Source organism: Bos mutus, chromosome 2 (assembly GCF_027580195.1).
Source record: "Bos mutus isolate GX-2022 chromosome 2, NWIPB_WYAK_1.1, whole genome shotgun sequence".
Lineage (NCBI taxonomy): Eukaryota > Metazoa > Chordata > Mammalia > Artiodactyla > Bovidae > Bos > Bos mutus.
The window spans coordinates 113,978,235-113,990,627 of NC_091618.1; the positions used below are offsets into that span (position 1 = coordinate 113,978,235).

General features: G+C 38.4%; 1 protein-coding gene across 5 annotated transcripts in view; it reads right to left on the reverse strand.

Annotated features, from left to right (window-relative positions):
* CHN1 (chimerin 1) overlaps positions 1–12,393 on the reverse strand; it is a 201,297-nt gene that overhangs the window by 16,806 nt on the left and 172,098 nt on the right. For all 5 annotated transcript variants that reach the window (XM_005902544.3, XM_070358721.1, XM_070358719.1 and 2 more), the window contains one exon: positions 5,721–5,805. In XM_005902544.3, coding sequence (XP_005902606.1) covers positions 5,721–5,805 — 85 coding nt within the window. The remainder of the gene's footprint in view (positions 1–5,720; positions 5,806–12,393) is intronic.

Here is a 12,393-nt window from a genome sequence, read left to right on the forward strand (position 1 = left end):
TTTAAAGACTTTTATTAGTTTGTTACAATCTTGCTTCTGTTTTTTATGTTTTGGTCTTTTGACCCTGAGGCACATGGTAACTTAGCTCCCTGACCAGGGATCAAACCTGCACCCCCTGTGTTGGAAGGCAAGAAGTCTTAACCACTGGACAACCAGGGAAGTCCCAGCCTTCCTTCTCATACCGAACTTTCACAGTCTTCTGATAGCTGACATACATATTCTTTTGTTATCATCATTGTGAGGAATAAAACAAAGCCTATTTATTCATCTCGTCTAGCACTGGAAAAACTTACATAGTATTTTAGAAGTATAAAAGTCGGCAGAGCTTCATTATCTAAAAATAATGCTGAGGTACTTTAAGTTACTTTAATGCTTTAAGTGTGTGCACAGAAGTCACAGAACCAGCTGGAAAGGGCTGGTATTAATAACCTATCCCACTGTCTTCATTTCAAAAAGACAGTGAAGCTCAGAGAGGCTAAAGGATTTGTTCGAAAGTCACTCCGCCAGAAAGTGGTAGAAAGGAGATTTTAACCTTGGCTTCTTAATTCCTAGACTGTGCTCTTCCCACTCAGTGATACATATCACTTTTCACTAGCAGTACACCATGTATGCTGAGTTATTATTTTCAGGGCTGAAGATGAATTTGCTATTTTCAACCTTTTATTCAATAATGTGTGTGGTTTCTATTATTTGTTGTATATACTTAAGTTTAAAAGACACGGCTGTATTTTACTGTTATATAGGTATCGATACATGATTTGGCAAGGACGTTTAAAAAGCAGTGATAAAACCTACCCATTATATCTTATTTTGTCACATTCTTTCCTAACTATAAACTCTAAATGGAAATCCAGTAGAAAGGAAACAGTAAAATTTGAATGTATCCACAGAATATCAAAATATCTGAATGGCACTAATGGTCTGATACTAACTTTTTTTCCTTTGAGTGTTTGCAGTTCTCTCTCATTTTAAACACCAGCAAATGCCTAATTTATTTGTGATTCACTGAACACTGGATAAAGTGATGACTATGGTCAGATTTAGGTATTTAATGAGGATGGAAATGCTTTCTGATATTCTTTCTTCTATTTGAATAAGATTAAACTATGGGACAATATATTATGCTCAATTTTAGAATTTCAAAGGCCAAATTTTTGGCAGGATTGGATATGAAGTCCTTCAGAGGACCAAAGGATAGGGCAAAGTCATTAAAATAAAGCATCTTTATACCCTTAAGTTCACAGTGCAATATACCAGCTCTGAGCGTGCTCTGAAAATTGCTGCTTCAGGGACTAGCAGTATATCAATATTTCAGTTTGCCATTAAGACTTTATTTGGTTTTCATACTTATTTATTAAAGTCATATAACTCCTATATAGTTCCATTTCTCCCAGGGAAGCTCTACACTATAAATTAAAAAAAAAAATCCATAAAAGATTATTTCATTTGTTGCATCTCTTGGCTTGGCAGGTTATTTTTATGTTACAATTAAACCACATTGTCCCCTCCCAATTCTTCAAGTTAATAAGCACAGAATAAACACAAGAAAGGAGGAATGAGAAATTCAAAACATAACCTATCCTTATAAAGTATTTCTGTTAGACTACTAACTTGAAGTTACTGTCAGATTTTCTGGGCTTGAGTTCTCCCAAAAAATGTGTTTTATATCTAAAAAGCACAGAAACCTATTTTTTGAAATACATAGCTGATATTTATATTCTACTGAGAGGATTAAGGGGTAATATTAATATGTGTTTTGAAAAGAAAGGTAATTATTCATTCTTTTCTATGAGTGTTCCCATTTTAAATAACTGCAAATAGAAGTTTTTAAACATGTCTCGTAGTTGATCCCACTACCACCCCAGAATAGTGGGACTAGCTCATTTTTAACATGCATTAGAAGGCCTTATTTTCACAAGCAAAATTGAGAATATTTTGCTTTTGGGAATATTTATGACAATACTGCTTTCATGTATAAAAGGAGCTATATGAAAGTCTTAGGCAAGTCTGACCAATTTCTCATTGGATTACAAGGACAACTGTAACTTTTTAGATACAATCAAAGCAGTAATTAAAAGACATTACTTCCCTTTCTCTAACCTAAGAGTTAAGTGCTTTATACACAAAGCAATAAATACATTTTATTATTAGGAAAAAACTGCTGCTATTTCCTTTTGAGGGCTGGCAGCAATGACAATGATACACTGGAAAAATGAAGTCACTTTCCTAAATAACAAACACTAAGCTGATATGTCTGATTTACAATTATCATCCGGCTTAACTTCTTAGAATATTCTGGGCAGGCTAAATGAAAACAATTCAGGAATGCTGGTGGAATAATGGTCTTTTTAATGAGAGGGATGTTTGATGATCTCAGTGATTATATAATAATAATAGATTACTTTAACCTATAAGCTTACATTTCATAAAGGAAAAATGGTCTCGTAATATTATTCTATCTGAACGACAATGATCCTTTGCCCTTTACTTTTGAACGCTACTTACTTTGCTCATAACTATTTCAGTAGGAGGAGCAGTGCTCCCAAGCTGCAGTTAGATGGTCCCTTGCAATGTCGTTTTACTCACTTTAAAGAAGCGAGAGTAAGGCAGACTGTCATAGCGGGGATGTTTAACGCAGACTGTGGGGCTTTGGAGAGCACATCTGCAGTGACTGCAGGCCCATGCCTACCCTCGCTGTTCCCTCGGTTGTCCTTGTCTGTGTGGGCTGCTGAGCAAGCCTAGAGTGTTGGGTCCTGAAGGGACAGCTTGCTCGCTATTGGCTGCCAGCCTGGTGACTGGAACAACACCCAACACTTTATATAATGTTTTAAAAAAAAGGGGTGGTGGGATACAAAATTGCTGCTCTTGCCAAACATTCTTTAAAAGTTCCTGACAAGCTCTCTTCTGCCTTGGTGGATTCTGAAGAAAAGAAAGCAAGCTGTCAAAAGCAGAAAAATACATCTCTTTTCTGACAAGTTGTAAGCAAGCCACTTTTCTTTGGAAGTACCAGCTTTAATGTTCAGTGGCTAGTGTATTAGTTTACTATTGCTGCTGTAACAAATTACCATAAACTCAGGGGTTTAAAACAATACAAGCGTATCATCTAACAGTTCTAGAAGTCGGAAGTACAAAATCAGTTTCACTGGACTGAAATCAAGGCCTTAGCTAGCCTGTGTTCCTTCTGGAGGCTCCAGGGAAGAATCTGTTTCTTTTCTAGCTTTTTCCAGCTTCCAGAGGCCACCTGCATTCATTGGCTCGTGGCCCCCTTCAAAGCCAGCTGTATAGCATCTTTGCTCTTTCCTGACCTCTGCTTCTGTGCTTGTATCTTTTCTCTGAATCAGCCTCTACTGCATCGCTCTTCTAGGGACTCTTGCAATTATGACTACATTGGGCCCATTCTGACAATCCACAGGACTCTCCTCATCTCCATCTCAAATTCCTTAACTTGGTCACAGAGTCTCCTTTGCCATGAAAGGCAAGACCTATGCCATGGGCACAGGTTCTGGTGATTAGGAAGCAGACATTTTTGGGCAGCCAGTGTTCACCCTACCATAGTTCTTTCTCTCTTTAAATTATTAATTCTTTGCATTTTGTTTTAAATAAAGTAGATGGCTCAAAAATCAGGATGAGCCATTTTAGATGAAAGAATCTCACTGTCAATCTAAATGTAATTAGTCATAGAATAATTCAAATCCCAACCTTCCACATTTAAAAACCGGGTTGACCTGTTTTATACAGCTCAGTAATACAGTTCCAGTCACATAGAATATAATGCTTTTGAAGGCAAGATATAACATAAAACCAATAAGCTTTTCTTTACATTCTTGACCTTTACTCACAATAAAAACAAAAGGCTATTCAAGTCAGTGCCTATGGGATGGGATGAATCATTTTATTTCTTTTCCTTCACATTATTACTATCATAAACATTCCAAAACATTTCTTTCAAATATGATTTTGGACTGTAGCATACTGCCAAAAATTATTCATATGTGTGGTGCTAGTTTTCTGCCAATAGCTAACTCAGAATTCTCATGTAGATGGCCTTCACTCTTTCAAAACATACATGATACACACCATCACTCTAGTCAAAGAAAAGCTTTTGAGTTAGTGATAGTCATAAAGTGTTTGAAAACCATTGTAGTCTCAGCTGGTCAAGGTTATGTCATAAAGGCAAACCAAGCTTATCGAGACCATCATTCTTTGAACAGGTGATCTGTGCTTTGGAAAGTGTATGTCATTTGCCTTTGAAACACCATGACAATGTGGTTGATCTTAACTACACCACTATGTTCCACTGTGGTCCCCTCCAGTTCGAGGCTCAACCATAGCCTTCCCAGTGATGCTTCCTCATAATGACTCTGGGCAACCACCAGCCAGAAAGCTAATGTTCTCATTTACTCTCTGGGCAGAAACCTGCAAATGGGGCTGTCAGTCCTCTAGGATGATGGAGGAATTAGACTGGCTGAGCTGAGGCTCTCCTTGAAGGACACCTTTGCACAGTTCAAAGTCAAGGCGTGGGGAATTCTTACCGCTCCATGTGGCAGAGAAGTCCATGAATGGATCTGGCTAGTGACATAAGCCTGGAACCTTATCATGCCTTAGTGGTGCTAAGGAAGTCGAAGGTTGTGGGGGGGAGGGTAACTTGGAATGCTCACATGCAATGCATACTTATCTTGCTATTCAAAGAAAATGCAATTGAGAAATAAAAAAATCAGACTCTAGAAGTTTCTGCACATAATGGACTACAAAAATATTCCATTAAGAATCATGCCACAAAAGAAATGTGGATTTTTACAGTGCTAAGTTTGACAATTACTTCAGTTACCTTCAAAATACTTTACTCTTCATATACATATTTACAGTTAAACTTCATGCAAAAAACATGTAAGAACATATTTTTTAGCTTTAAAATTTAAATAGCAGAAACTTCTATGACCTAATATCACACACTTGAAACAAATAATAATTTTTAAGTCTGTGCCAGAATTTAGAGCAGTTGAGTAAATGGCCAGTACTCAGTATAGTTGTTATATACAAATGAATTTCACATGATTTCAGTAACACTTATTTCATAAAGCATTTCAATAAATCCCTGAGTTGGTTATTTATGTGGAAATCTTACAAGTTTCTAAATTTAAATCTAAAATACTATGGTCATATGTTATAAAAAGGATTTGGCAAATTCAAGCTTTCAAAATATCAAAAACAAAGTATCAGTGACTAAGTGGTTTTTCAAAATATGATAATCATCTTTGAAGATAAATTCACAGGTTTTTAAAGCTTCAATTTGATTTCACAAAATTTAGTAAGGACAATTCAGCTTAACAAGCTTTTTAAAATTCAGTTTCTAAGGCAACAATCATAGGTCCCTGTACATTGCTTTTAAAAAAAAATCATTTTTACAAATTTAGTTACTGCAACATCAAAGGCAAGGCAAATTTAACTGCCTTACTTTTACCTCCTTTTATCAGACTTTCTGAACAAGATGACTTCCCTCTTTTTAATGGACCAGACTGCTGCCCATTAAGTACAGGAAGGTTAAAGGCAGATAAAATATCAATATCCAAAGGGGATGCCTGAGATGTCAATGGCCTATTGCATGTTAAGAGCAAATAGGGATTCAGCCCATTTTATGCGCCTAACAGCCAGTCTCCTCCTAAGTTATTCCTTATTACTTCATGTCTTACTCAATAAAGAGAAAGGGGACGAGCTCTTACCTGCACATTTCACTCCCTGAGCAATGAGCCCCCACATGAAGTTGGCACAGTATTCACACCAGTGTGGCCCTCTGAATGTGTGGACCTGAAAAAGAGTAGTGACACGTGGCCGGGGGAAACCATACATGAGATTATTTCCCTTCAAAGCACTCATACGCAAGTCACGGTTAGTGTGAAGAGGCACAGTACGGTTACATTTACAAAAACCTTGGTTGAGTGGAACTAAGCATTTAAAGTTTCTTTCAGAGCTTGATTTTCTCTTTGTTTTAGAAATGGTGATAAATCAAGCCAATATCCTGTGATTTACTTTTGAAAACAGTTTTTACAGTGGAACTTTCCAACTGGTTCCCTCCAGCTGTAAGCAGTTTCATCTACATGTTATACAAGCACTGGCGTATTCTGAGCGCTACAGCACAGAGGAGGAGGAGGAGGAGGAGGAGTGATGTAAAGTCTGTCTGGATCCTGTAAGGATTTTGTTGGATGATCCTCCTTCTGTTCTCTGTGATCACAGTTGGGGCCATGGGTGTTGAAGGTGATATTTAGTGACTGGTCACAACAGAATAATCAAAAAGGACCAATTTCTGTTCAAAACTATTTTGATACTTACTATGTTAGCAAAGAAAATATATTTTAGAAACTACAGAAGTTACAGTTAATCAGAATCCCTGTTTGAGTACAGTAATTACTCACTCATCTTCCCAGCTCATAAAAATTTTACTGCAGTAGATTCTTTTATCCCTAAGAAAGGAACCCCCAAAGAATTCAAACACTAAGATACCTATAGACTTTATGCATAGGAAAGAGAAGCCATTTTAGCTTAAGCCAGATGAAAAACACTGGTAGAATAGAAAAACAATACATCCAAATCCTGAACATTAAAGAATAAAGGAAAAAATATTTTGAATATTAACACTTTAAGACTTCTGAGCAAATATTGGCTGAAAATGTATTCAAGAAACAGGTTAGAAGAAAAGGGAGAGGGAACAAGGAAGTTACTGATCTGCATCAATTACATTTACTTGAGATAATTTCTTATATATATGATTTCCTCCAGCAGACAATAGTAATACAAGAGTCAAAACCATAATGTGACAATATGATTTGCAAACAATGAAACTACAATGAAACAATGAAATTACAGCTAATATTGTCACTTTTACTGCTGTTCTGTTTATGTACTGAATTGGTCTTAGAAACCAAGTGATTTTTTTTTTTTTGCTTTGTTTTTGCTTTTTGTTGTTTACCTATTTTATATATAGTGGTATGTACATGTTAATCCCAGCCTCCTGATTTATCCCTCCCCTGGCCCCCTTTCCCCTTTGGTAACCATAAAATTGTATTCTGTGTCTGTGAGTTTCTGTTTCGGAAATAAATTCATTTGTGTCTTTTTTTTTTTCTTTTAGATTTCACATATAAAGGATATCATACATTTGTCGGGCTTCACTCAGTAAGATAATCTCTAGGTTCATCCATGTTGTTGCAAGTGGCATTATTTCATTCTTTATGACCGAGTAGTATCCCACTATAAGTATGTACTGCATCTTCTTTATCCATTCCTTTGTCAATGGACATTTAACTTACTTCCATGTCTTGGATATTGTATATATACTACTGCAATGAACATTGGGATTCTTGTATCTTTTTGAATTATGGCTTTCTCTGGATATATGCCCAGGAGTGGGACTGCTGGGTCACATGGTAGCTCTATTTGTAGATTTTTAAGGACCCTCCATACTATTCTTTATAGTGGCTGCACCAATTTACATTCCCACCAACAGTATAGGATGGTTGCCTTTTCTCTAACCCCTCTCCAGCATTTATTGTTTATAGGCATTTTAAGGATGCCATTTTGACCCGTGTGAGGTGGTACCTCACTGTAGCTTTGATTGGCATTTCTCTAATAATTAGCAATATTGAGCATCTTTTCATATGTGTTTTGGCTATCTGTATTTCTTCTTTGCAGAAAGGTCTATTTAGGTCCTCTGCCTAGTTCTTGATTGGATTGTTTGTTTTTGATAGAGCTGTACGAGCTGTTGGTATGTTTTGGAAATTAATTCTTTGCTGGTCACTTCATTTGCAGATATTTTCTCCTCTCATGTATGTTGTTTTTTCATTTTGTTTATGGTTTTGTTTGCTGTGGAAAAGCTTTTAAGTTTAATTAGGTCTCACTTGTTTACTGGTAAGTGATTTTTAAGACTGATACAAATATATATATAAACTTCAAACTTAAGATGCCACTGAACATAAGACTTAACCTGAATGTAAGATACATATATTCCATGTAGAGAAATCACCAATTAACTTAAGGCATGCCACTGATTATAAGCTTCATCCCAATTTCAGAGATGTTGAAAAAAACAAAAAACAAAAACATGTAGTAGAATCAATGAAATATGGTATATTAAAATTCAAAATACTACTGCTGGCCAAAATATCCATATAAGGCAACAGTGGATAAACCAGGGTTCATTCCAAGCAGGTATGTACTTGTGGCTCTGGTAGCTGCCAAGTGAGCTCAAATACAAAACTTTGTGTTGATTTTGGGGGGGGTGGTAAAAAAAAAGGCGGCCATAATCCTGTCTATGTTTTTTATGGAAGTGTCAGGAATGCAGACACAGTTGCTTCTGGGTTGTTAATGATGTTCAGAGCCTGCAAACTGAAAGCATTTCCTGGAGTTCCTGAAGCTGAGCCCAAGATTAACATCCAGATAGTGTCTGATGTCTTTGTTTTTTCCTATGTTCCTCTGAGTGAATAAAACTGGATAAAGTATGCAATCTTGCTTTTAATCTGAGGCATATGAGTGAAATAGCACTGACTCATATTTTAAAAATTATATAGTCACAAAATAGCTATAGCACTGTGAAGTTATTTTTAGAGGCAATCTCAGGATAATCCAGTTTCACTTAACTTGGTAAGGTTAATAAACTGGACTAGAAGAGTGGAGAAGTCCTGGGTTTGTCCCTGCCGTTATTCACGATAAAAGGTGTTTAAGTTCCACTGGCGTGTAAATCACCGGAACAAAGAAGGGCTCTCGGCAAACGGCGCTGGGTACTGAGATGTTACAGACCCAATTCCCTGCTTCGCCTTCACAAAGCGGTAGTGAATGTGGCCTTCTGAAAGCCGTGTGCCGTCTCTTCATATCACATATGCTGAAGAAACAGTTTCACTGACCCATGGCCCAGTGTTCTCTAATCAGGATCACACATGCATCTCAGAAAGCAACCTTTAGGAAATTGTTCTTGATTCAGTTCCTTCTCGGACAGGTTTTTATAAAGGCATCTTGCCACCTGGGGATGGTTTTAGTGGTGGTGGTGGTTTTAATTTTGTTTTCTTAAACCACTTGTAAGGCAGGTTGTATAGCTCTCAAGGAAATAGTTCTAGAAGTAGGCCTTGAAGCACCAGAAGCTTGCTAAACTAGTATTTGTGTAACAGGATTTAAATGAATTTCCTTTTGAATTTTTGTATCTAAAAATTATTATTTCTTAAATTTTTTGACTTTCCTAATGACACTGGATTGTACTTGTAAAAATTGAATATTGTAGTCTTTGTGTCTCTTTGATCCTCCTAAAGGTTATCAAAACAAATGGACATCATTCATGAATTAATCATTTACAAACATTAAGTGATGACATATACAAAATTTTTTTTGAAATATTGGCTCAAGGAATTCACCATAGGTTTCTCCTGCTAAATACAACATGAAAATCCTCTTCTGAAAGTGTCTGCAAAGTATAAGGGCAGCTGGGGAGGGGCGTTGCTTGGTTAAGATGAATGAGTTGAGGCTTCCGGGTGAGCACAATCAGGCTTAAATGGGGTTGTGTGTGTCAGAGGATGCATTAGGAAAGGCTGCTCCAAGGAAATCAGAGACACACCAGGAGCGAAACAACTGGATGTTTAGAGGACTGTGAGGCAGTTCAGTGTGGGTGGGGTGGGAGTGACTGGCGTGGCAGGAGCGGAGAGGGGCACATGGGGCCTCTTCCATACATGCAAACGTATACTTTGTTCAGTCAGCAATGCAGGGCCACTGAAGATTTTTAAGGAAAGTGACACAGTTAAGGGATCAAGGCTGGAGGAAGACACACCAGGCAGGCTGCTACAGCAGTGGTTCAGGTGCTGGATGATGTGGACCTGAACTCAGGCAGTGCTGACTGAGAGCGCGGAGGCAGGGTCAGTAGGACTTGGTAACGGACTGAGTCACAGGCAAGGGAGAGGAGGAGGACGGGGGCCAAGTCTTAGGCTTTGGGGCCTGCTGATGAGGGAAGATGGCATTAACAGGGGAACAGAAGCAGAGGAACAGGTCTGGGAGTGAGGTGGGAGGGGAAGAGTGGAAAGGATGGAGACAGAGGAGGTAGCTCATGGAGTAAGTTTCCTGTGGGCACCCAGTGGAGATGGGACCAGGGCAGAGGGACTAGCTGAGTAAGAGCAGACGACTCTTCCTCTTCCCCGAGGTGGGAGGGCCAAGGGTAAGGGGAGAGGATGGCTCTGCAGAGCAGCAGTGGGAGCCCAGGACCCAGAAGGCTAAGGGAGTGCATACTTGACAGTTTATAGCTGCTGTTGTGTTAGGAAGTAAGTTCAGTCATGAAGCAAATCAAGTTTAGAAAAAGTGGGGAATAGGAACTGGAACTGGTCAGAAATTCGGAGAAGGGCTGCTGTACTTGAAAGCAAGTCTCTTTCCTGGATGGCATTATAATCATATCACTGCTGTAACAGTGTAAAGTGCATTAAAGAAAAAGTGATGCACACTTTTTTTTTTTTCCCCCTTCTTGGCAAAATTCTTTTTCTTGTCATTTGTTTTTTTTGTTGTTGTTTTTTAATTTTATTTTTAAACTTTACAATATTGTATTGGTTTTGCCAAATATCAAAATGAATCTGCCACAGGTATACACGTGTTCCCCATCCTGAACCCTCCTCCCTCCCCATACCATCCCTCTGGGTCGTCCCAGTGCACCAGCCCCAAGCATCCAGCATCGTGCATCGAACCTGGACTGGCGACTCGTTTCATACATGATAGTATATATGTTTCAATGCCATTCTCCCAAATCTTCCCACCCTCTCCCTCTCCCACAGAGTCCCACACTTTCTTTTAAAAAGGGTGATTGTGTTACATTTGAGCTTTATCTGAATGTTTTATTTTATATGCAGTTTTACATTAGCAATGATGTTTATATCACGTATTTTACTGATTCAAAAAAAAGATACCTTTAACAATTGTACAAACTGTACAACTTAGAATAGCTGTATGATTTCCAGTTGTTCTGCTCTATCTGGCACCACAGAAACAGGGCCCTCGTTACGCCTGCAGACGAAGCTCCAGGGCACTGACACCTGCAGATAATTCTGCTTACTAGATACGGTTGTATTCTGACTACCCGTCTCAGAATGATTTAATCAGAAATGTAATGGACATTCAAAATACAATAATTAAAAGGTCAAAAGTTGCATCTTGGAGGTTCTTTCTGCTTAGGAGTATGCTAAGAGAGAGCTAGGCTGGAATCTGGAAGAAAGGAGGCCTGAGTGGTTCACAAGGAGCTCAGGCAAGCGCTAGGTTATAAAAGAGAATGGCTTGTGCCTGAGATGCCCTGTCGTATACAGCAAACAGTCTTAGACATCCGCACAGGTCAGCACTCAGGGAATCAAGATTACTGACGTCTTCATAACACAACGAACAGACACTCATTAAGTGACATTTTCCATGTGTAATTTTTTAGGGAATTTTTGTAAATTGTCCCAGATTTTTATGTTTATATAAGTCTGTGTTTTAGTTTTCCTGTCTCTTCTTATTCTCCAAGGCTGTCAGCTCTTTTTCTTTCTTCCTAACCCTTTTCCCTTTTCCAACCACTAATTCTTAGTTGTAAACCGGGAAATCTGATAAGGTAACTTTGCTAGCGCTGGATGTAGATCAAGAAAATGTATCACCTATCCTCCTCTTGAGTGCATTAACAAATCAAACCAAATCAAACCAAACCCACCAAACTTCTGGCTCCTTGTCTGTGCTTCTTATAGCTAAGGCTGAGGGATACTGGTCCTGTGAAAAAGAATGTGTTAGTAGCATCATGCTTTATTCTGTAACATTCTTTAGTCTCTATTTACTGTTTCTTATAAGCACCTCAGCTTCTGTTGTGCACTGTATGACCTTAATGACATACGCTGGCTTTATAAGGTGGGAAAATAACCAATTCCTTTATAAACGGCACTGTTTCTTCCTTTTGGTTATTTAAACCAATCACTTGATTAATTTGTAAAAAAAGGGATTCCTTGGGGGAATGTTTTGATCCCAATCAGCGTCAGCATGTAACGGTGTTAGTGAGGTCAGAGATGGTCCTGAGGAAAGCTACCTTTTAACCTGGCCACAGGTATTTTTTCCTAGGCCAAAAGCCTTTGGTACATCTTGACAAATGAAAGTGACGCAGTACATGGCATGAATTATACTGCCATGAACAAAGGGCAGAGCAACTTGCTTTAAGGACCTCTTCTCTTGCAACTGGAAAAAAAAACAACTGTATTACATGGCATCTGAGACTGCTCTCACCTGTGAATACCTCCTGTCACATCAATCACCTTAAAAACAAAGATGAGAGACTGTATTAACTAGAGGACCTAACATGTCTGTCACAGGGTGGGTAACGGGCAGAAACAGGCTGAAAAGGAGACAGGGAGTGAGATGGGTGGGCTC